Genomic DNA, 26253 nt, shown 5'->3' with positions numbered 1-26253 from the left:
AAATGTTACACTTAAGATCCTAGAAAAACAACCAATGAGCCCAATTAAAAACAATTGAGCCCAGCAAAAAGAAAACTAAAAGACAAAAATTGGAAACCTAATCTCCTAGGAAAATGAAAAAGGAAGCAAAATCTGATACTAATAAATGTTTACTGTTCTACCTGCCCAATCAGTCTTAAAAGACTACAACCGTCTTGTCTCTTCAATTTTCTTTACTTTTCCAAGACGCTTCAAATCACTCTAGGGCTTGCTGAAATAACTTTGATGTTTGCCCTTCTCTATACTCTCCTCCCTTCATTTCTCGCTTTCTTCTTTCAATCTGGTTCTCTTACCCTATCAGTTTCAGCTTGGGTTTCTGCCGCTTCAGGGACTCATCCAACCAGGTAGGCTCCTCTACTACTCTTCAGAGCTTCACTTGCTAAGATATGCGCAAGGTTGTTTGCTAATCTTGGGATATGCTCAAACCTACACTCCTTGAATTTAAGCAGAAGTTGATGAATATCATGTAAATACGCACTAACCAATGATTTATCAAGACTTTTTGTTTTACATTTTCTTATTATTGATAAAGAATCCTCTTCAATAGTAACTTTTTCCCACTGCATGTTAACGCCGATCTAGAGGGCTGTCCGGCACGCTATTGCTTCTGCCCCAAAGGTTGAGGAAACTCTTTGATGAACCTCCGTACATGATAGAAGAACTAAACCCTCCTTATCACGGGCCACAACTCCAATAGCCGCTTTACTTTGTCTACCATCGTATGCTGCATCGAAATTGATTTTGACTACCCTGTCCACTGGCTTTATCCATATTTTTACGGGTATGAAAGATTCCAACCTATTTTTACCAACTGCATCAAGATCTGAAATATAGCTATGAACAAATCTCCCTAGTTCTTTTCCAAATTTACCATCTTTTTTATGCAGTCTATTGTTCCTGTCTCCCCAGATGGCCCATACTACTACACAAAAAATTTGATGCTGAGGAGTCGAGCTTTGTGAGAAAACCTAGGTTAACCACTGTAGAAACCTCATTTGATTGCCCTGCAAATACCTATGAAAAGATAACTCTCTCCATACTGCTATTGTAGCAGGACATTCCCGGAAGAGATGGTCCATGATTTTAGTTCCTGAACTACAATGAGGACATATTGTCGTATTCGTCAGTCTTCTAAGTAGCATATTAGCACGCGTAGCTAGAAAATTCCAAGATATCTTCCAAACTGTAATTTTAATTTTTGAAGGAAGATCAAGTAACCATAGTTTCTTGTAGAAATCCTTGTAGTCGTTTTGTAAAGCATAAGCTTCAGGGTTATTTTCAATGCTTTGTAATAGTTTATAGGCGCTCTGTGTTGTGAACTCACCCGTTGCTTCAACGCTCCAAACTTGGAAATCTTCATGGACTTTCAGCTAGTGGGATACTGAGGATCATCTCTGCTACATCCTCCGGAAAGGCATACTCAATCAACTCCTGTTTCCATGTTCTGCTACTTGAATCAATTAGCTCTGCAACTTTACTATCGTTCAAATTTGAATTTAAAACTGGTAATCTATCACGCGGTAAACCTGGAATCCAATAATCACGACTGATTGAAATTTTCGTACCTCAACCCACTTTCCAACATAAGCCCTTTGCTAGAATGCCCTTAGCAGCCCAAATACTTTTCCATGTATACGATACATTATTCCCCAACTGTGAGTTTAAAAAATCAACACTTGGAAAATACTTCGCTTTTAGTACTTGTGCTACTAAAGAATTTGGATTGTTTATAATACGCCATCCTTGTTTAGCTAAAAGTGAAACATTGAATTGAGCCATATTTCTAAAGCCCAATCCACCCTCTTCTTTAGGACGGCATAAGTACTTCCACTGACACCAATGAATACCTCTCCTACCGTGCGTTTATTACCACCAAAATTTAGAAAAAATATTTTCAAATTCTCCACAAAGAGTCTTTGGTAATAAGAAGCATGACATAGCGTAAGTTGGAATGGCTTGTAGCACCGATTTAATAAAGACTTCTTTACCTCCTTGAGATAACATTCTAGTACTCCATCCATCAATCCTGGTAACAATCTTTTCTTTTAAATGCTGAAAGGATTCTTTCTTCCGTCGACCAACCATGTTTGGAAGCCCTAGATATCGTTCTAAGTTTGTTGAGATCCTAACCCCCAATTTTGCCGAAACTTCATTCATTTTTCCTTCTGACGTATTGGTGCTAAAAAATATGGTGGACTTGTTGAAATTAACGCACTGTCCAGAACACTTTTCATATTCCTTCAAAATTTCCTTTAGTATACTGGCACCAAACTAATGGAAATTTAGTTGAAGGGGAATTTGGAGACAATAGAAGTATGGACCGGGCTATAAAGGACTTAGTAAATATGGGTCTGGCACTTGTAATAAGCTCGAGTGGGGGATCAGATGCACATGAGGATATGGAAGAGGGTGTGGGATCAATTAGAAATGAAAAGTTGATTTTGGGAGAGGAAAATAGTTTGACAACAAAAAGAAAATTCTAAAAACAAATCAGAAGAAAAGGAATCAAGGGGACAGGGGATTTTCCAGGAGATTGCAGATGTATTCTTAAATACAATCCGAAGTAGAAAGAAGAAGAAACAATTTAATAAAAAATTAATTCCATGCGAGGCATTTAGGATAGGGTGCTGACATCTAAGGAGAAACAAAAGAGGGATAAAATTTGGAGAAAGGAAAATGGTAGGACAGTGTTAAGGGGTGAAGAGAAAATCGTGAATTTATCATTGTTAGACTCGGACATCAGCAACAGGAATAAGGTAATTTTAAGAGAGGCAAAGAAAACCTAGGAAGTGGGGAAGAAATTGGGATTAAGTGTAAGGGGAGATGAAAGGGATGTCATTGAGGATATAATGAGACTCGAAGTGCAGTAGCAAAGGACCTGAAGAGAACAAATAAAGCCCCAGTGCAACAATAGGTGCGAGTTTGAATTTGCTGTTTTGATTTATCTTGGAATATTGGTTGGAATATTCGAGTTTGAATATAGGTCTGGGACCAGAGGTCAAAATTACAATGGTGAGTAGATTAGTTAGAATGCACAGGGTAAAAGTATGTTTTTTTACAGGAAACAAAATTAGAGGTAGTGTCTGGGGATCTAATTAGAAGAATCTGGGGGGACGACAACTTTGATTTTAGGTATGCAGTAGAAGTAGGTCGTTCGGGAGGGTTAATTACAATAAGGGATAAAGGGTATTTTTAGATGAATAAGGAATATTGTGTTAATCGAATTGTAGTGGTGGAAGCGAATTGGTTGTCCAAAGGTTGGGAAGGAATATTTATCAATGCATATACGCCCAGCACGTTGATGGAACAAAAGATTTTATCGGAGGAGATGATTGAGGTTTGAAAATAGTTTACTAATCATTGGATTATGGGAGGTGACTTTAACACGGTTAGTAACAGGAGCAAAAGAAGCAACTGTGTGGGATTATTAAAGGGATCGAAGGATTTAGGGAGTTTTATTGACAAATGCAAATTGGTGGATTTACCATTGATGGGGAAAAAATTTACCTGGTATGGACCAGAAAAGAAGAAAAGTAGGCTGGATAGATTTCTAGTGGATGAAGAATGGTTAGAACATTTTGAAGATCTTCAACAGCAAGGACTAAAAAGATAAGTATCGGATCATATTTCGATTTTGTTAACTAACGGAGCAGTGGATTGGGGTCCGAGACATTTCAAGTTTATAAACGTGTGGCATAGCAAAAAGGAGTGTCCGAGTTTAATTAAAAAAGAATGGAATGAAATGGACAGCATGAATGGTAGAATATCAAGGAAATTGAGGAAGTTAAAATGAGCTCTTAGGAAATGGAATGGTGATGCACAAAATGAATTGGAAAAAAAGAATAAATGGGATTCAAGAGAGGATTAAGATGTTGGATGATGAAAGCGATAATCGAGATTTAACAGAGTTGGAAATGGTGGAGATAAAAAGGTTGAATCTAGAACTTGGGGAAGCAATTAAATTAAGGAATCTGTTTGGAGGAAAAAAATCAAGAATGACATGGTTGAAAGATGGAGACTCTAACACAACATTTTTTCATAGGGCGATAAAGATTAAAGTAAATAGGAAAATTGTGCATGGGATGAAAATTGGCAATTCTTGGTATTGTGAACCTAAAGAGCTGAAAGAGAAGATGTTCAATTTTTTTAGAAACCACTTTAGCTGCCCTTTGAGGAAATGGAAAATGGATATGGTATTGAAATTCAATAGGCTGAATGAAGCGAAAATTTTGAAACTTGAGGTACCTTTTCTATGGAGGAAATTAAGGAAGCAGTGTGGAGCTGTGATGAGAACAAAGCTTCGGGCACGGATGGATTTAATCTATGTTTTTTAGAAAGTGTTGGAGGATTGTACAAAAAGATTTGTTTGAAATGATGGCGGAATTTTATAAAATTGGTAAGTTGGAGATAAGCATTAATTCGTCTTTCATAGCGCTCATACCCAAGAATGAAAATCCGAATGACATTTTCGAATTCAGACCAATTTGTTTGGTGAGTTCATTGTACAAAATTATGGCGAAGGTTCTATCGAGAAGATTATGTAATGTTATTAGGGTCATGGTAAGTGATACACAATGCGCATTCATTCGAGGAAGACAAACTTTCGATGGAATATTAATCACAAATGAGATAATATATTCGGTTAAGAAGAAGGAAGGTGCGGGGGGATATATGATTTTTAAGCTAGATTTTTCCAAAGCTTAATATTGTGTGCGCTTGGATTTTTTGGAGCTTGTTTTATTGAAAATGGGGTTTGGAAAGAGGTGGACTGGTTGGATGTTGGAGTGTGTGTCAACAGCGAGAGCAGCGGTACTTATCAATCATATGGTCACAAATGAGTTTAGAATCTACAGAGGTCTCAGACAAGGGGACCTATTATCAACATTCTTATTTATTCTAGTGATGGAAGTACTGCACTTGGTGATGGATAAAGCTGAGGAAATGAGGATCATTGAGGGGATAAAAGATGTTATACTTGGTCAGTCATTCACACATTTACAATTCGCGGATGACACCATTTTATTTTTGAGGGCGGATAAGGAAGTGGTGAGGAATGCTAAGTATATTCTTCGTTGCTTTGAAATTTTCTCTAGGTTAAGTATTAAATTTCGTAAGTCATGTATTGTGGGGTTTGGCATTGATGAGGAGTTTATGTACAAAATGGTTGTTGTTTCTAAGTGTAAGATAAAGGAATTGTCGTTCAATTACTTGGGAATTCCATTAGGAGTTGATCCAAGGAAGATTTCTACTTGGAATGGAATCGTGGAAAGAGTTGAGAGGAAACTATCGAGCTGGCAGTGTCGTTCTCTCTCTTGGGTAGTGATAATACTCTAAAATGAAATACTTTTATTTGTTAATTGCATATACATTTTAAGTATGATTCTACTAATTTGGGGTTTTTATGGGTTTTCATATTGTAGGGACTAAATTGAAGGTAAAAAGAAATTGGAGGCAAAAAGCGTGAACTTAAAGATAAAATGGGTCAGCATGCGAAATGGGAAAGAAGTGGTGCTAGAAATACAAAGTATGAAAGACTTGGGGGCAAAAATTCAAAAAAGAGATGTATAAACATAAGACTCTATTTAAATTTGAATTTTATTTTTAGGATTATTGTTAAGATTATTATGATATTATTTAGATTTAATTTCAAATTATATTTTTATTTATAATTTAGAGTTTAAATAGGAACAAACTAGGTTTTCTATGTACTATAAATAGGAGATGGAGTGGCATGAATACTTACTCATCTTTTTTGTAAAACACTCATTCCCCCGAAGGCTCTAGCCTTTTTGTTCCTTCTATTTTTCAATAAAATTCCATTCTATTAAACTTTTTTTTTTCAAAATGCATGAACCACTAAACTCATCTAGCCAAAGGTTATTGAGATTCCCCAAAAAAGGTTCTTGAGGCTTAGAACCTGCACTTAGCCTTCTCAATGAGTATTCACCATTTCTCTGCATTACAGGACTGACATTTTCGTCCATGTCCTTCCAAAAGTGATCTTTTAATCTTGTGCAAAGGCGGTCGCTTTGTGTATTTTGGGAAGGTTGCACAGTCGATTCGCTAGCTTACTGTGTTAGAGGTTGTCGAGCCCAAGAGACGAAATGGTGAGGCATTCGCCATTGAGAAACGATGATCTAATGTAAGATGGTCCCACAAAAGTGACGGTTAGCTAGAGTGAGGTTCCTTTAAATCGTAAGTCTAAAATCTAAGTTGAGTTGGTGGTCGTAGGCATCCTCTTCTACTATAACTGGCTTATTCTGTTATGAGAAGGATCACCTAAAAGTTTAGGATTGAACCCAAGGAGTATCGAGACAACCAGAGGCCAAAATCCCTTAAATCGAAGAATCTCTTTCCTCAATTTTGTTTCTTTTTACAATTTCAATTTGTCCATATTTTTAATTCTGTCTTTTTTATATTTTCTTGGTATGTTGTTTTTCTTGTGCATGACTATGCCCAAGATTTCGAGGAACAAGAAGTTATAGCAATTCAATCTCTGAGGATTTGACCTTACTTCCCTTATATTATTATTTTCATTATTTCATAGGGATAGGTTATTTTTGGTGCTTTCAATGACACAACAAATTTTGGTGCCGTTGTTGAGGACTAGTAATGTACTAATCTTATTTCTTTTGCTTATGACCAGATCTGCTTCAGGAATTCTTACGTTCAATTCAAAAATAGAAAAGACTACGAGAGCTGATTGCAAAGAAACAAAGCTACGAAAAAAGCTGTCAAAGGTGGTAGGAACTCAGAGTAACCCATCACTAGAAACAGAAGCAGGCGACAAAGTTGAGTGTAGGATTAACGAAAACCCTACTCAAATATTGGAGAACGAAAGATAGGAGTTGATCCACTAGAAGAAGTGCCTAACACTAGGGTTAACGTAAACCCAAACTAAGCACATCAACCTATGGCTCAAACAATTCAGCAAATGGCCGAAGCTCTTACGGAACAACAGTTGTTATGCATTGCATATCCTACTATGTATACTAATTCTGAACTGAAGTCAGGATTAATCTAGTTGCTACCGACTTTTTGTGGGTTACAAAATAAAAATCCACACAAACATCTGAAAGAATTTCAAATGGTTTGTCTTAGTATTAAACCTCAAGGCTTAACTGAGGATCAAATAAAATTAAGTGATTTCCCTTTTTCCCTAGCAAATTCTGCTAGGGAATGATTATTTTATCTACATCCTGGATCGATCATAACTTGGACTGATCTTTCCTGTTTGTTTCTCAACAAATTTTTTCCAGCATCGCATACAGCTGAGTTAAGAAGGGAGATCGTTGGGATAAGGAAAAAAGATGTGGAGTCTCTTTACGACTATTGGGGACGATTTAAGAAGTTGTGTGCAAGCTGCCCACAACATGGAATAACAGAATAGTCTCTACTCCAATACTTCTATGAAGGCTTGAAGCCCATAGAAATGAATATGGTAGATGCCGCCAGTGGAGGGCCATTGGTCAACATGACTCTCCAACAGGCAAGGGACTTCATATCCACAATGGCTGCAAATACTCAGCAATTCTGAGCCAATCTTGAACCCACTAGAAGGGTTTACCAACTAAGAAATTCAACTTTAGAAGATAAAGTTGATAGACTTACTAATATCATGAATTCTTTTGTTGCAGAAAAAGTAAGACCAGACCGACTATGCGGAATTTGTGCAACGACCGAATATACAACTGATGCATGCCCTAATTTGTATGATGATACTATGGTCCATTTGGATGTTGTGAGGAACTTTCCTGGGCCACCCCAAAGGCGATATGACCCTACACTAATACCTACAATCCAATAAGGAAAGATCATCCTAACTTGAGTTATGGGGCTAACCCACGGTATAACCAGTCATACCAAAATCGGTTTCCACAACAAACGGGAGATTCAGGTACCTCTCTAGAAACTATGGTCAATAAATTAATAGCCAATATGCTTTATTTTCAATAGAAAATCTAGACATCTATTAGAGAATTGACCACAGCAATTGAGAAAATGAACTCACAAGGGAAGCTACTATCACAAATGGAACCAACCCAAGCGCAAATGCAGTGATATTGCAAAGTGGAGAAAAACTAGAACCCAAATCCTAACAAAAATCTTGGCCAAGATTCCGTCCAGGAAAAGCACGAGAACGATGAACAAGTCTGAACGAAACCTCCATTGCCCAAAACTCAACCTCCGTTTCCAGGACGGTTGAACCAACATTAGAAGTGTAAGGAGGAAAAAAAATCCTTTAAACATTCAGAAATGTCGAGATTAACATATTGTTGTTAGATGCCATCAAACAAATTCTGCGATATGCTAAGTTTCTTAAGAAGCTTGCACCAACAAGCGAAAATTAATTGGAAATGAAAGAGTAAGTGTTGGTGAAAATGTATTTGCGGTGTTGTAGCGGAAGATGACAACAAAATGCAAAGACAAGGCCATGTTTGAAATACCATGCAAAATAAGGCACTTAGGAATAAAAAAAGCTATGTGTGATTTAAGGGCCTCCATAAATGTAATGTCTTTTTATATTTATGAATCACTTAACGTAGGTTTTTTGACGAAAATAGGTGTTATCATTCAATTGGGAGACAGGTCTATTGTACATCCCGAAGGAGTCCTTGAGGATGTATTAGTGAAAGTTAACGAGCTTATCTTTCTTGCAAACTTTTATGTAGTGAAAATGGAAGAGGATAACACTCCTAGGTCTTCAGACATCTTGTTGGGGCGACCTTTCCTTAGTATCATTAGCACTAAGATTGGCGTGTGTAGTGGAACCCTCACAATGGAATTTGATGGGGAGATTGTGAAGTTTAACGTTTATGATGCTATTAGTCACCCAAGTGAAACCTTGAATGTAAATCGTGTCGACATAATTGAGTCATTAGTAGGAGAAACTTTTAAGTCACCTTATGAAGATAAACCTGAAACGTTGTTTGATGATTTTGAATTTGTTAATGAATTGTTGTCTCCAATGAATACTAAACTTCTACCTTCTGTTGTGCAGGCACCAGATTTGGAATCGAAACCACTTCCTAAGCATCTTAAATATGCATTTCTGGGGAAAGATAATACTTTACTGATCATAGTTTCAAATAAACTCTCCAAGCTCGAAGAGGAAAGTTTAATTCAAGTACTGAAAAACCATAAGGAAGCAACTGGCTGGACCATTACCGACTTAAAAGGGATAAGCCCTTTGACATGCACACACAAGATTTACTTGGAGGAAAACACGAAACCAAAGCGAGAGGCACAAAGATGATTAAACTCGAATATGATGGATATGGTAAAAAAAGGAAATAATTAAGCTACTGGATGCTGATGTAATCTACCCTATTTCTGACAGCAGATGGGTAAGTCCAGTGCTAGTCGTGCCCAAGAAAACAGGCGTGGCAATAAAGAGAAATGCTAAGGGAGACCTGGTACAAACCCGAGTGTAACATGGGTGGTGTATCTTTATTGATTACAAGAAGTTGAATTCTTATACAAGAAAAGACCATTTCCCTCTACCTATTATAGATCAAATGCTTAAACATTTAGCTAGAAAAACTCATTTTTGCTGTCTTGATGGATACTCAGGTTTTTTCCAAATCTCAGTTGCACCAAAAAACCAAGAAATGACCACTTTTACATGCCCATTCGGCACATTTGCATACAAAAGGATGTCATTCAGACTTTGCAATGCACCGACCATCTTCTAAAGATGCATGATGAGTATATTTTCTAAATATGTAGAAAACATTATCGAAGTTTTTATGGATGATTTTATTGTGCGTGCGGATTGTTTTGATGAATCCCGTAAAAACCTTATGACAATTTTAAGTAGATGCATAGAATTTAATCTTATCTTGAATTACGAAAAGTGTCATTTTATGGTAGACAAAGGTTTAATTCTAGGACATATAGTTTCAGCTAAAGGGATTGAGGTTGATAAGGCCAAAACTGACATTATAAATTCTTTACCATATTCTTCAACTATAAAGGAAGTCTATTCTTTCCTTGGCCATGCAGGGTTTTACAAGCACTTTATAAAAAACTTCTTAAAAGTAGTTGAATCACTATGCGAATTGTTGCAAAAAGATAAGAAATTTGAGTTTAACCCAAAGTGCAAAAAGGCTTTTGACACACTCAAACAGAAGTTGGTTTTTGCTCTTATAGTACAAGCACCAAATTGGAACTATCCTTTTGAAATCATGTGTGATGCAAGCGAGTACAATGTAGGGGTCGTGTTGGGACAAAAGATAGACAGAGAGCCCTATGTCATTTGTTATGCCTCAAAAACCCTAGATGCTGCACAATGCAACTACACCACCACAGAGAAAGAACTTTTGGCTATTGTATTTGCTTTGGATAAATTTTGGTCTTATCTATTGGGATCTAAAGTAATTTTTTTTCTAACCATGCAGCTCTTAGGTATTTTATCGCAAAGAATGAAGTGAAACCAAGACTCATTAGATGAATTTTACTGCTCCAAGAATTCGACATCGAGATTCAAGACAAGGGATGGGAAAACTTGGTGGCTGACCACTTGAGTAGGTTAAAAACACCTTGTGGTGACATTCCTATAAAGGATGAGTTTCTTGATGAAGGCTTATTTTTTGCCAAAGCACATTTCCTATGGTATGCGGATATGGTGAACCTCCTTGCCACAAGTTCACTGCCCATTAGGTTAGCATGTTCCATGAAAGACAAGCTTAGAAAGGAAGCTCAATATTATATTTGGGATAACCCATACCTGTGGCAACATTGCTCAAATCATATAATAAGACGATGTGTTTTGAAAATCGAGGTAGTTTCTATACTCACTTTTTGTCATACCGAAGTTTGTGGATGTCACTTTGGCCTTAAATGGATTGCTCATAAGGTATTAGAGTGTGGCTATACTGACCCACAATTTTCTAAGATGCATATAATTTTTATAAATCTTGTGATAAATGCCAACATACAGGTAACATAACTAAGCGAAATCAAATGCCCCTATCCCCTATTCATGTATGTGAGATTTTTTATGTGTGGGGTATCGACTTCATAGGTCTGTTTATTTCCTCATTTAGAAATGTGTATATAATTCTTGCGGTAGACTATGTTTCTAAGTGGATAGAAGTAAAGCCTACTCGCAATAACAATACTAAGATTGTTGTGGAATTTCTAAAACGAACTATTTTTTCTAGGTTTGGCACACCTCGACCTTGATCAGCGATCGCAGAACCCATTTTTGCAATAGAGTCATGGAGGCACTTATGAAAAAATACAGAGTTCAACACCGTATAACTACAACCTATCACCCCCAAATGTACGACCAAGCAAAACTCTCGAATTGAGACATCAAGACCATTTTGGAGAAAACGGTTCAGCCTAATCGAAAGGATTGGAGTCTTTGTCTAAATGACGCACTTTGGGCATATCGGATGGTATATCAGGGAACAATTGGCATAACCTCATATCGGCTTGTTTTTGGCAAGGCTTGCCACCTTCTAGTAGAATTGGAACATAAGGCTTACTGGGCTATACGACAATGTAACATGGAATTAGAACCTGCGGGAAAAGCAAGAAAATTAGACATCCAAGAATTAGAGTAAATTCGTAATATGCCTACAAGAATGCTCGTATTTATAGGGAAAAAACAATATTGTTCCATGATAATAAAATATCCCGATAGCATTCCTCGATAGGATAAAAAGTGTTAGTTTATAACTCTGTGCTAAAATTATTCCCTAGTAAGCTGCGGTCATGATGGCAAAGATCCTTTATTGTAACTGAATTGTTCACACATGGTGTACTTGAAACAGGAAGTGAAGAGTAGGGAAAACGATTCACAATCAATGGTCAAAGGTTGAAGTCGTTTTATGAGAATTTTCAAGCTTATACGTTTGAAAAGATTCAGCTGGAACCTCCATAATACTAATCGGGACGTCAAACTAATGACATAAAACAAGCACTTAATGGGAGGTAACCCAATTTTTATTTATTTATTTATTATTTTATTATATATTACTTTATTTTATTTTATTTTATTTTCATGTTAATAAATTTCTCTTTTTTGTCTAAGCGAACCGATGAGAAAAAAATTCAAATTGGAACGGCATCTTGAAGGAATAGGCATGCTTTAGCAAACACCCCATATTCTTCCCTAATCCAGGTAGGAATAGCGCATCCCTGCTTTAAACTCACCCAAACCTACGTCCAAACACCCACCCTACACCTAAAAACCCTTCCTTCTACACCTTCAAACTCTAATTTTTCACCCATATTCACCTCAAACTCCTTCAAGCCGCCGTTAGCCCTCTCCTTTACCTAAACCGCTGATTTTCGAACCACCATGGCTAGGACTAGGAGTCGCGCTACCGTTGAACCACCCTTCAACGTTAATAATAGTCGGCGTCGATTCTCGAAACCCCAACACGTCAACCTAGACCACGCTTATCCTTCTCCACCTCCCTCTCCTTTACATGAAACCTCTCATCCTCCTTCTTCTTCACTCGCACCTTCCCCTTCAACCTTACCGTCACCCTTATCCATATCTCTTCCCCACTGTCCCCCCCACCAATTACTTTGCACCCTCCATCATCGCTTTCATCTTTTCTGTTAAACACTCATTGCCCCTAAAGCTCTAGCCTTTTTGTTCCTTCTATTTTTCAATAAAATTCCATTCCATTAAACTTATTTCCTTTTTTTCCAAAAAGCATGAGCCACTAAACTCATCTAGTCAAAGGTTATCGAGATTCCTCAAAAAAGGTTCATGAGGCTTAGAACCCGCACTTAGCCTTTTCAATGAGTATTCACCATTTCTCTGTATTATGGGAGTGACGCTTCCATCTATGTCCTTCCAAAGTGATCTTTTCATCTTATGCAAAGGCGGTCGCTTTATATATTTTGGGAAGGTTGCACAGTCGATTCACTAACTTACTATGTCAGAGGTTTTCGAGCCCAAGAAAAAAATGGCGTGGCATTCGCCATTAAGAAACGATGATCTAGTGTAAGAAGGTCCCACAAAAGTGATGGTTGGCTAGAGTCAGGTTCCTCTAAATCGTAAGTCTAAAATCTAAGTGGAGCTGGTGGTCCTAGTCATTCTCTTTCACTATGGCTGGCTTATTCTGGTGTGAGAATGATCACCTAAAAGCCTAGGATTGAACCTAATGAGGATCGACACAACTCGAGGCTAGAATCCCTTAAATCGAAGAATCCATTTCCTCAATTTTGTTTCTTTTTACAATTTTAATTTTAATTCATACAATTTCAATTCGTCCATATTTTTAATTCTGTCTTTTTTATTATTTCCAAGTACGCTATTTTTCTTGGGCACGATTGTGCCTAGGATTTTGAGGAACAAGAAGTTGTAGCAATCCAGTCCTTGAAGATTTGACCCTACTTCCCGTATACTATTCTTTTTGTTATTTCATAGGGATAGGTTATTTTTGGTGCTTTTAGCGACACACCAGGCAAGGAGAATTGTGCTCATTAACACAGTGTTATCCTCTTTACCTATCTATTTCATGTCAAATTTCCAAGCACTTGTAGCTGTGATTAATAAAATTAACAAAATTAGAATGAATTTTTTGTAGGGAAGGTTGGTAGACAAGAAAATAACGAAGGTAAAGTGGACACGGATTTGTTTGCTAAAGGATAAGAGGGGTGCGGGAGTGATAGGTATCAGGGTAAACAACAAGACACTCATGGCCAAATGGAGTTGGAGATTTGCGGTAGAAAGAGATACATTGTGGAGAAAAATTATAGTTGCGAAGTACGAATCCCTTGCACACCAATGGTGAATTAGTACGAATAACACAAAAGATATGTCGGTGGTTTGGAAGGGTATCGTGGAGAATGCTAAAGACTCAAAAGTGGCTAAATGGATAGGGAAAGAATCTTTTCGTTAGCTGATTGGGAATGGTAATATGAAAATGTTTTGGGAGGATATTTGGTATGGAGAACAACCACTGAGAGTGGAATTTCTAAGGCTGTTTTGTTTAGTCAATAATAAGAAAGAGTTAGTGAAAGACTTCTCAAACTCGAACTGGTTTACCGAGGTTAATTGGGTAGACTTCTTTATACAACCACTATTGGAAAAAGAATTGATATGCTCAATCGCTTAAGGGAAGTAGTCAGTAGTAAGGTGCAGGCGCTAGAAGAGGAGGATCGACTAATATGGATACATGATAATAAGGGGGTGCTCTCAGTTAGGAAATTATCAAAATTATTGATCAAAGGAGTGGAAGACATTAGTTTCACTTTTGATAAGATTTGGAAGTTAAAGGTACCTTATAGAGTGAAAAGCTTCCTTTGGATGACTTCAATAAATAGGCTACCTACTAAGGAGTTCCTGACTAGAAGAGGTGTGAAGCTTCGTCAATTGGAGAGAGGTTGCTCTTGGTGCGATAGAGAACTGGAGAGCGCAAAGTATCTTTTCTTTCAATGCAATTTCATTGAAGGGTTTTGGCGAAATATTTTCGAGTGGTAGGATGTTGAATGGAATCCAGTTGATGGTTTCTTAGATTTTTACTCTTTATGTAATAATGTGAAGTTTACAGGTGTGCAAAAGCCTATGGTTAATATCAGTGACAGCGACATGCTGGTCTGTGTGGCTGGAAAGGAACGAGTTAGTGTTTGAAAGGAAGTGGTCTACAGCGAGCAATTTGTTATTTCACTCCAAGATGCAGGCATTGATGTGGGTTAGGGCTGTTCAAGAAGAATTAAGAGTGCAAGAGAGATCATGGTGAATGTGTCCGTATAGAAGCTGATGTAATTATAAAAAATCTAGAATTGGTGGCCTGTTCTGGTATCCTTCGGCGTATGGTTGGGTAAAATTTAATGTAAGTGGAGTGGCGAACGAGGATGAAGCTGGGTGTGGAGGGGTGTTAAGAAACTTGAATGGGGTGGCAAGGGCATTATTTTTTAGTCTAGTTGCAGCAAAGGACTCCATTGCAGCTGAGATTGGAGCGATCATCATTACTTTGGATGTGTATTTAGAATGGGCTGGAAAGGTAAAGGCTCTCTAATAATTGAGATTGGATCAAATGAGGTGTTTAGTTGGATTGAGAACAAAAGGTTGAGACTGTGGATGCTGCAATCTATCTTTAAGGATATCGAAAATAGAATGGATAAAGTAGGTAATATTTCCTTCTTGAAGGCTGAGAAGCACGGAAATGAGGTGGCCTTTGCTTTAGCGTTAGCTGGAATAAAAAGGCCTAGAATGTTTAAGGCATGGTGCTGAATATATCATGAGTGATGTTGTTGAGTTTCTTCTGAAGAATTGGTTAGCTATTAGTGTCTAAAGGATCTTTGGTTATATGGGTCTTATGTTTCGATTGCTTGCACAATTGCTTTTTAGAGGGCAGAATAACAGAGGGGGTTTTGAGGGTCTGGTGGTATGGAATTGATGTTATCGATATGAGATTTTGTTGATTTGTACTTGGGAGAGGGACATTTTTCGTGGGGGATTGCTGCACTTTACAGATTATAACATTATTTGCAAATGCTTAAAATGTGTAGTCATTTGATTGAGAAAAAAGCTTGATGGTGCATGAGACCTATACACCAACAGCACATTAAATATTTACAAGCATATATTCAATTTATAGTTGAGTAAAAATATAAGATTAGGAGACAAATGCCCATTTGGTCACCTTTTGCTTTTAGAATTATCAAGTTTAAAGTGGAAACCTTAATCTTAGCTCTTTTGGAGAGATAACTTCAATGTTGAAATTGTTGCTTGTTTGTTTGTGTGCTTTTTATTTCAACAAATCTTAAAATTTTTGTTTAAAAATATATAATTAAGATTAAAGGATATTTTGTAAATTTAAATTCATATGATGGAAATTTTTAATTTAGAGATGACTTTTATTATTATGTACTAATTTTTTATATGATATATCCGTTGAAATTTATTTAATTATATATGCTGGTTTAGTTTTAGTACCTAATAATTAGGTAAACGACATTTAACGTCATTAAATTATTAGTAAATTTACCTAACAAATGGTATAATAGCTTATTTGATACTCTAATTTTATAAATAAAATTATTTTAATTTTTTATTTAATTATTTTATCTCTTTTATATTTTGAACTTATATTATTTCTCAAATCACTCCATTTTTCGGGCTTTATCTACTTGTCCAAGCCCTTTTATATTTTGAGCAGACCTTCGAGTTCAAACGAGTAACTCAATCCTTAGACAAATCTAAATTCATGCATAGTAAATTTTCTTTTCCATTTATAATATGAATGTAAGTGAAGGGGTGAAACAAAGGGCCTAGCAGGGGCCGACCACCCCTAAAATGGAAAATTTTCTATTTAGGCCATTTGAAATTTTTAAAATTTTAAATTAGTAAAGGTAAAATTGTATTTTGCCCCCCCTAAAAATGATAAAAAATTTTATTTAATCCTTTGAAAATATAAAGATAGAGTCTATTAAAATGATGAAATTACATTTTTACTATTGTGAAAATTATAATTTAATTTCGACCCTCTAAAAAAATTTTCAAGTTTCGCCCATTTGTAAGTGTATCATGAATCTCGTATTTATTAAATATCTCACCTTAATAAATAAGCCTGAAATTGCGAGGATGCTAACAAACATATATTCCTCTATAATTGGAATATATGTTTTAAAGATAGTGACAATTAGCATGTATATATACACACATGTATACATTCCAATTAGTCAGGTAAAAGGCAAAATCAAACACATGATGATGACGATAAAGATGGTGAGGAATGAAGGTTCTTGCATATTCTGTTTCTTTTTTCCTAAGAAAAACAAAAGCAAAATTAACAGGCATATATTCATCTAGTCCGGATATATAATTGGAAGGTAAATCCCTTATTTGCTCACCTTATTTTGGAATTATGAAGTTTAAAGTGGATGTCACCACAAAAGAGATGTCTAGATATATTAGCAATTAATAAGAGATTCTGAAAAAAAAAAGAAAAAAGAAAATTTTGATTTATTTTTTATACATGCATTGATGGGGTGAAGTTTGTTAAATTCCATATTCATTAAAGCTTTCAATTTTTAAGCTTGGGAAATCAACAGAATTGTGATGACTTTTTGGATGGAATCCAGACATTTTTGGGTTGAGATATCTTCATGGCGTTCGAAGATCTATCTCTTATCTTCGAAACACAATTTAAATCACTCGATTTTGAGTTCGAGAGCTCAAGTTATGATCGTTTTAGTGAAGACCGTGTGAGTAGAATTTCTAGACGGGATTATGATGGGAATTATGAGTTTCAGGCTTTTAACTCGAGTTTAAATCATATTGGGTTTGGGTTTTGGGCTTAATTTTATTATATATGAGCCAAATATTATTTTTATCAGCTCTTGCTATTTTATTATTCCGAATTTTTAACTAATAATTATTAAGTTGTTTAAGTTATTTAGGAGTTTGATGTCAATAAGAAAATTTAGTTTAAAACTATTTATTGTTTAGATTTATTAGAGTTCTAGTATACTTAAGAGTTTTATTTAGATTTATTTAGCTAGTCTATATGCCATTGCATTGTACACAAATCAGAAAATTGTTTTCAATAATAAAGTTTTCAACTGTGGGAGTTTGTTTCTGGTTCAAGATTTATTTCTTGTGATTTTTAGAAGTAGTTTTATTCTCGATTTTCTTCAAGGAGTCGTGGGGATTCATTCTTCACCCTTCAATTTGCCAAGGATTATTTCTTAGAGGGTTGATTAGAGTCATTAATTGAGTTTATTGGGATTTATATCTCAAAGAGTTCAATTAGACATTTATTCTTCTATCCATCATATCCATCAGTTTATCGTTTCATCTTGTACTTTGCTTTAATCTATCTTTTCACTATTTAGCTATTATTTTGAATATTTATCCTTTATTTTTTTATTTTTTGAATTTTCTTAATTTTCTTATTTCCTTTGTTCTTTTCTAAATTTGTTTAGTTTCTTCCTTTCAGGTCACATCCAAATCGTTTCTTCTTAAGTCAAACAACTTGAATTCGAACCTTCTTCCACTTCCTCCACTTCAATCCTTATAATTTGGTATCAGATTTGGGCATTTTAGGTGTTCTTATAAACTGATTTCCAACAACAATCTCAAAATAGTTTTTTTTTCTTTTTACCCAAAAAATTTTCGAAAAAAATATTTTTCAGTGGGTAAACGCTTTCCAAACGATCTAAAAGTTTACATACTAATTCTTGGCAATCTCTTAGAATATAAAAAAAATATTTCCCATAAAAAGAAGTGATCAGAAAAGTGAAAAATAAATACGAATAAAAGAAAAAATAAAAAAATATTTTGTGGGTTGAATTTCGTGCAAAAATTTTCTAGATCGAATCTACATTATTTGAGGAGACTCTAGTTTAAATTTCGTGATTTTGGAAATCGAGAACACTTTGAACGAAAAAATTCAAGTTGTTTTCCATTGTTTCGGGTTTTCAGTTGGTTAGTTTATTTTCTTTGATTCTAGCATTAGGGTTTCTTTTTTTTTAGCTTTTCCTACTCTGTTACACATTCTAACACATTTTCGTTTCTTGTGCTAATAGGTACGAAAAGAGTTACCTCTTCTTTCTCCGCGCAACTTACTTCCTTTGGAGTCGAGTTTTTCTTTGGATTCTTAGAGCATTAAGTTGACTTTTTTAGAGAGTGATCCTACATCTTTTTGAATATTATTGAGTTTGATTACTCTTTAAAAGTTACAAGCAAGAAAATCTTAATTTATTTTCTTTGTCTTTGTCTCTTAGAGTTTTTATTTATTTATTGTGAGTGTATAATAGTGAGGTTTGATTAATTTTTCTTTTATTTAGTGTTGTGTTCTTTTTAAGCTTTCATAATGATTCACAATACTATGATTGGGAAGTTGCAAAAGGATCAAGAGGTTCAAAATGCTCGAGATCATAAATGTGACACTATTTTAGACACAATCAACAAAAATTTGGAATGTCTAAGTACCAAAATTGAGTGTCGGAATCATAATTGGGGAGATAAGGTTGATCAGCCTCGTCTTCGTGCAAATAATGCTCGATCTGTCTATCATCCAAATGATGAGACTTTGGTTAATAATGACCGCGGGCAAAATTTTTTAGCTAAACCAGAGTTCAACATTCCACCATTCCGAGGGAAGTATGATCCCGAAGCATATGGTGAGTAGGAATCAAAAATTGAACTTATGTTTCTTTACTATAAATGTCGGTAAGAGGAAAAAGTCTTATTGGCGACCCTTGGGTTTTCAGATTATGCATTGAGTTGGTGGATTCAACTTGAAATTAATCATCAAAGAAATTACGAAAGGGTAATTGAAATATGGGACGAGTTGAAGCAAGTGATGCGAAAGCGTTATGTTCCTTCTCATTACTACAGAGAGGTCAAAACAAAACTTCGGTGCCTTGTTCAAGGTAATCAATTTTTTGATAAGTACTTTAAGGAGATGGAGATGCTTATACGAAGAGAAAATGTGCGAGAAGATGAAGAGACTACTATGGTGCAATTTGTAGATGCCTTGAACGTTTCCATAGCCAATACTCTTAATCTTCAAACCTACATTGATCTTGAGGAGGTGGTACACAAGGAAGTTGAGATTGAGCAGTAATTTCAACAACGCCATCCTCGTTCATTTGGTGCATCGCAATATTATAGAGGTACGAGTTTTAATTTTACTTTAAAGAATTCGAAACCTCCTTATGCTACTAATAATTTGCTGCCAAAATGTGATGAGATAAACCTTTTGAGTGGAAAAGTGAGGTTCCTACAAAACCTTCTTCTACATCTTCTAAGTAGCCCACGTCTACTAATTCTTTACCAAAAAAACAAAGAGTTCATGAAATTGAATGTTTTAAGTGCAAAGGGTGTGGGCACTATAGTCGTGATTGTGTTAGCACGAGACTTTTGTTGATTAATATAGATGATAGTGAGATTTTTTCTTTGAATCTATAGAGTTAGATGATATACAAACGTCAGGTTCTCCCACTGATATGTATTTCATTGAATTGAATATTCATAATATTTGTGAGGGGGATATAGGAAGTGAAGAAGAATCATGTGAAAAGATAGAGAGAAAAGAAACTTTGAGTGATAAAAGTGTTGGACAAAACACATTAGCGAACAAATATATATAAATAAACAAATATTTATATATAAATTAAATTAAATTAAATAATTTATATTTAAATTTTTAGATACGAAAAATCAATAAATAACATAACAAAAATCGAAAAGAATAACGAATTTTACTAGATGTTGAGACCTATTTTACATAGTTTCCTTACGACAGATTCGACCGCTCCTACTGTACTTGGAAAAAAGTTGGTCGAATGTCTCCCAGGATACAACAACACGATAATCGAAGCAATAGCACCTCTGCAATGATCAACGGACAAATGTTTCCTTTTTCTATCATGGAAACATTGAGAATTATGGAGAGGAAAAGAGAGTGAGATTGAGCAAAAAATTCGGTAGAAGTCTTAGCCTTTTATAGGCACTCAAAGTGGAGGAATTTTGGAAATATCCATGTATAAGGAGACAAAATCTGCATTAAAGGAGCAATTAAATAAATTTGATTAAAATTAAATGAAATTGATTAGAATCAAATAAAATTAGGATATACGTCTTTTTAAATTAGGTTTTGTATATATTTGCTGAGAATAAAAATAATTTCGTGTTGGGTTAATATTTGTAGGCCCACTTTGTGCCCGACATATCACGTCGCCCACGTCGTGCGAGTGTGCCCCCAACCCCAACGAGTTTGGACCTGCACCCCTTGCATGCGAGACAAGAATCCCAGCTTAGTTAACCAATCACCTTTCAAGTGGGTTCTCATATATATACACATATTACACTTGGTATTTAACCAATGTGGGATCTAAGCTTTTCTTTTCCTCAACAAATATTCACAAGTAGCTTACTTTGAACATCAATTTCTCATTCATCACCCAACCATTTTGAGCATGTGATATATCGCTGTAAAGGTCTCATGGTGTAGAATATGAAGGCATAATTTTATTATTCAACTCTCCACCTTTACCAATTGAGAATATGCCTCAAAGTTCCCATAAACTATAATTTTTCGAACAAAAAGTATACTTAATGGTCCAATTTTGGTGAGTAAAAATTCATATAGGGTAAAATTGGAGAGTTCTCAAGTGGAAAAAATGAAAAGCAAGAAAATACCCCTACAAAAGTGAAGAATGATTATGTTTTAACTAACCCTGACTCAAATTTGTTTTAAGGATCCATTGATGGGCTTCCAATTATATTACTCTACTATCGATAGACGATTTTACTTGTGGAAAAGAAGTAAGTTGAATATTAATAATTACCCACAAGTGTTACAAGGTAAGAAATGTAAGTGAATATTAGAAATTGATTTAAGAAGACATACCTTGAATGTTTTTTATAAGTATGCTACTGATTTTGTGTGTAAAATATTTCCTTACAACATGTTTTCTCGTTGATCAAATTTTATTAAACCTTGGTATGAAAGTTCAATTGATTTTATGGGTTTATCTAGGTATGGTAAGGTTACTTTTGTTGCATTCGATAGGTTTATTAACTAACTTTAAGCATTTGATCTTGCAACAAAATTTTCTACCTTAGACTTTAAATATGGGTTTTTACATAATAATATTAAACTTTTGTATTTTGATTATTATGTGAAATTATTAACTAATCTTTGGAAATTCTTATGGATGACTATGCATATTCAAAGAAAGTTACAATTTATATTTTACTTGAACACTCATGTGCTTAACATTTCTTTTTTTAGTGTTGGTACGTACCATATTTTTAAAGGAGACGTCCATGATCGAAGCTAATTTGAAGGCTCAAAATAATATCTTTGATTACTCTTTGAATATTATTGAGTTTGTTTCTTGTGCAAAATTTCTTTCTTGTGATTTTTAGAAGTAGTTTTCTTCTCGATTTTCTTCAAAGAGTCGTGAGAATTCATTCTTCACCTTTCAATTTGCCAAGGATTATTTCTTGAAGGGATGATTAGAGCCATTAATTGAGTTTGTTGGGATTTATATCTCAAAAGGTTCAACTGGGCATTTATCATTCTATCCATCATATTCATCTGTTTATTGTTCCATCTTCCACTTTGCTTTAATCTATCTTTTCACTATTTAGTTATTATTTTGAATATTTATCCTCTATTTTTAAAATTTTTCTTATTATTTTTGTTATTTTCTAAATTTGTTCGGTTTTTTCTTTCAGGTCACATCCAAATCTTTCTTTTTCGAGTCAAACAACTTGAGTACGATCCTTCTTTCGCTTCCTCTGACTCACTCACTTATCAACTTTTCTTTTTGAAGTATAACAAGTATAATATAGTTATAAATATAAATAATCATAAATCAATTGTACTAATATAGTCGAGACTAAAACCAAATTAAGATTAACTAAACTAAAACTCAAAAACCTTACGTATATAATTGTCCATGGTATGTCTTAAACTTAGGTACTTAAGACTCAAGACCTCTGCTTTTGCCAACTAAACTAAAGTCTCATTTGATTAAATTCTAAATATTTGGTTATTCTTAAAAAAATAGTAAAAAAAATTCAAAGTTAAAACAACAATTAAAATCTAGTAATGTCATTAATATTATACATGCTAAATTGCATGTACACAATTTAAAAATAATTAAATATGAAATAAAATACGATAAGTTATGAAAAGTAATTTGATATTAAAAGAAATTCAAACAAAAGTTTAATACGAAATATGATTTCATAAAAAAAGTTTAACACGAAATATCAAAATTTGATATTAAAAGTTTATTTATATTTTCTCCGAGATACAATTTTCATCAATATTTTTTTCAATCATCCACGTAATAAATGTAACGTAACCTAACATGGTTTTAACTTAAAGAGTATCTTATGCTTTACCAGAAAAAAACAAAACTATCATATTCTTTCGTTATTTAATAACTATTCGGAAAATGATTCTTTTAAAAATGAATTGATTTTTTGAAAAAAAATTGATATATATATTGTATTGCTTGAAATATTTTTTAAAAATATTTTTTATTATTTGACAAAATTTTCCAAAATTATTTTTTAAAAGTTGTTCTTTGTAAACCAACACAAAATAAATATATTTATTACAAAATTTTGTAATACAATTTCCTTTTCATAATTGAAATTTATTTTATAATAAAATAATATTTTGTGATAATCAATATCATATATAAACTTGATAATAAATTATGCCTAATCAAAACTTAATTTAAATTACATATATTCTATATATGAGATAAATTACATATGTTTACCCTTTATATTGATAATTTACAATACAAAAATTATATAATTTTAAAAAATAATTTATCAAAAAATCCAAATACTTCAAAATATATTTCTTTAATTGAAAAGAATGTTTACTTAGAAGTGAAAAGACACATCAAGAATAGGAATAAAGAAAAGTTTTGATATGAATGAAGTCTACAAATTTCGTCCGCATAAACATTGTTGTTATGGGCAATGCATGCATGGTGTAAACTAGTATATAAGTAGGTGTGTAGTGCAATATTTGAAGCATAACACAACCAAACCATAGCACATAGAAAGCTACCATGGCTGCTTCTCAGAAAAATGCTCAACAATGCACAAACGGCAAGCTTTGGAACTCTTCCAGCGAAGCCCTAACCTTGACTGACAAGAAAGTTTGGCAAGGCTCTCATTATGCGGATTTCCCAGAAATAATTGAAGATGGAGATGCGAGAGAGTTTATACATGAATCAGTGACTGATGATGCTGATATTCCAGGTTCAGTTGCTGGTCTTGTGTACAGGCGACGTGATGGAACTAAGTGGGTTGTTGCCTGGAGCAACCCTCTCGATGAGAACAGCAAGGCATATATTGCACTCGATTCAATCTTATCATTAATTAACTAGTTAGAATGGGTATACACAATCATTTAATCTATGATTAATTGCATGCATGCTGCAGGTCTATACTGATATCCAAAGGCAACCTATTCACTGGGGTCAAATCAAAACCAACCTTGAGAAAAGAGGAAAACCAAAATTTAAAGTTACAAAGTTTGGGTACATTGCATCTATTGAAATTGATCCCGGGAGCCGTTCACCCCAAATGAAGGCATCATTTGAGTTAGAGGCTTAACTGGCTTCTTCATCAAGCTATGCTGGTAATTAAGGCTATCAAAATTAAATAATAATGTGCTGCCTGCTGCTGCATTACCTGTACTACAAATATAACAAAAAAATTTGATAGCCGGTACAACTAATAGAAAGTGTGTAGGCCTTCACAACCATGTCAGTGCCATGTATATATACATGGTTGACTATTTGTATAATACTATGGAAAAATAAAACAGAATGGCCTTTACTATTTTATCTTTTGACTCAATTTATAGTTTATGTTTTCTCCAACTTCCGCATCCACCCATCGTATCATCAAACTACAAACCAGGAACCATAACATAGACAATGTGACAACAAATAAACTCCCAACAACAATTCAACAAACCATGTCTCCAACAGCACAATAAAACATAACTAGCATCCCAGCAACTCGATACATAACTAGTAGCAGCAACTACCACCAAGTTTTAAAACATGCTGGATTGTTAAAAGTCAGCAATGGTCAAGGCATCTGTTACACATTCTACCTAACGCTTTGACAATACAGACATCACCAACAGCTTAATCCAAATCATCAATGTCAACACAACTTTCTTGTAGAATCCACGGCCAATGGAGCTAATTTAAATACCGTTACTGTGTATGCAATCAATGTTGTGTGGATATACAATCTAATTTAAATAAATCTGTGTGGATATACAATCTAATTTAAATAAATCTTACTTGGGTGTGTTTGTTGGTTAAAATTAGTATTGGGGATCAACACATATAAACAATGAAAGAGAAAATTAAGGAAGATCGAACATGCAAACTTTACGTGGAAAACCCTCAATTAAGAGGATAAAAAACTACAGGTAAAAGGGTCTTCACTAATGAGAAAGAAATCTGAAAAGTACAAGATGAAGATAATCAAAACAAAGAACCCTGAATACAAAACCCTCCAACTAAAACACAAAATTCTTTCTGAAAACTCTTCCCAAAACTCTTCATCAAATCTCACATACGAGATATTCTGTTAACTCTCTAAAACAGGGTTACAAAAACCCTTTAATAGGCTAATATTAAAGTCCTAATATGACTAAAGTATTACTAGAGTAATTAAAGTTTAACTGGAAAACGATAGCAGAGTTTAACTATAAGAAGAAACTCGGTGTTTGTGGGAAACACATTGCCACGTCGAAACGTCCTCATTCGCATTGTCACAACGTCATCTGTCATCGCAACGTCGGGAAGCTTCTTGTTGTGACATCACCAGCTAACTTTGGTAAGTACCTGCAAACTGTTCAATAAATGTAAGGCACACCCCACAAATCTCCACATTGACTTGTATTTAACACGTCTTCTTTGCCAATACATGTTACGGGCCTAACTTGATCTTTGCAAGATATTAACTGAGTCCAAGCAATGCTTGAACTTTGAAACTGGAAGACTTTTACGACACGTTTAGTTCACTAGAATGTAATAGAGCTGTAATGGAATAGAATTATAATTAGTAATTCAATTGTTTGGTTGAATAGAATGAAAGAGAATTGTAATAGTATTATTATGTTTCATTGAATGGAGTAGATGTTGTAATAGCATTAAAAAAATCTAAAATGACCAGAGTACCCTTAGCATAATTTTTTCTACATAAATGATTATTGTTATTGTTATTAAATTTTAATAGGATTATTATGAAATATAATTTAATAAAAATAAAAATAAATAATTTAATCATATTTTATTATTAAATAATATAATTATTTTTATATTAAATTATATAAAATATTTTATTTCAAATTATATTTTGAAATAAAATATTTTATATTAAATTAAATTAATATTTTATATTAAAATTATATTAAAATATTTTAAATATTTTATTTTTATATTTTCTAAGTCCAAGTTTTAAAGGACTAATCTGGAAATTAATTTTGTTTTGTTATTCAAGGTTGCATGGAATAGCCATTCTTTGGTGATACCAAAGAATTGCTATTACGGGAGGCCAAAGAATAGGAAAGTAACCGCTGTTCCATTTGTTGGATCATTAGTACACCACGTGGCGCTGTGGAAAAATTATCCTGGCGACCATCAACCATGAATCCATGTATGAGGAACGAATCGAGTTGAAATATGGTTGAAGATATACCTTTCAAAATGAAAATGGCAAATAAC

General features: G+C 34.3%; 2 protein-coding genes and 1 long non-coding RNA gene across 5 annotated transcripts; all 3 read left to right on the top strand.

Moving 5' to 3' along the window:
- The first annotated feature begins 113 nt into the window (after positions 1-113).
- LOC107904781 (uncharacterized) lies at positions 114-1517 on the top strand. 3 transcript variants are annotated; one of them, XR_001686326.2, is made up of 3 exons: positions 114-383; positions 622-820; positions 949-1517. It is a non-coding gene; the product is annotated as an uncharacterized lncRNA (long non-coding RNA). The 3 variants fall into 3 exon arrangements; XR_001686328.2 differs by having other exon boundaries at positions 166-383; positions 927-1517; XR_001686327.2 differs by having other exon boundaries at positions 166-505.
- Positions 1518-4785: 3268 nt separating this feature from the next.
- LOC107902554 (uncharacterized) lies at positions 4786-5373 on the top strand. The gene has a single exon (XM_016828712.1). It carries the CDS (start codon positions 4786-4788, stop codon positions 5371-5373), a length of 588 nt encoding a protein of 195 aa, XP_016684201.1.
- Positions 5374-23529: 18156 nt separating this feature from the next.
- LOC107903089 (uncharacterized) lies at positions 23530-24351 on the top strand. The gene is made up of 2 exons (XM_016829144.2): positions 23530-23847; positions 23945-24351. The coding sequence occupies exons 1-2, from the start codon at positions 23569-23571 to the stop codon at positions 24116-24118; spliced, it is 453 nt and encodes a 150-aa protein (XP_016684633.1). The 5' UTR covers positions 23530-23568; the 3' UTR covers positions 24119-24351.
- The last annotated feature ends 1902 nt before the right edge of the window (positions 24352-26253 follow it).

The sequence above is a fragment of the Gossypium hirsutum genome, chromosome D05 (genome assembly GCF_007990345.1).
Source record: "Gossypium hirsutum isolate 1008001.06 chromosome D05, Gossypium_hirsutum_v2.1, whole genome shotgun sequence".
Classification (NCBI taxonomy): Eukaryota; Viridiplantae; Streptophyta; class Magnoliopsida; order Malvales; family Malvaceae; genus Gossypium; species Gossypium hirsutum.
Note: the sequence above shows the minus strand (reverse complement) of the source record. Positions and strands in the feature narration are given on the sequence as shown.

What these genes read in the sequence shown, in the direction of transcription:
- LOC107902554 (XM_016828712.1), top strand. Translation starts at nt 4,786, where the DNA reads ATGGGGTTTGGAAAGAGGTGGACTGGTTGGATGTTGGAGTGTGTGTCA.
- LOC107903089 (XM_016829144.2), top strand. Translation starts at nt 23,569, where the DNA reads ATGGCTGCTTCTCAGAAAAATGCTCAACAATGCACAAACGGCAAGCTT. An exon ending in CTCTCGATGAGAACAGCAAG is followed by an intron (nt 23,848 to 23,944) that starts GCATATATTGCA and finishes TGCATGCTGCAG; the next exon opens with GTCTATACTGATATCCAAAG.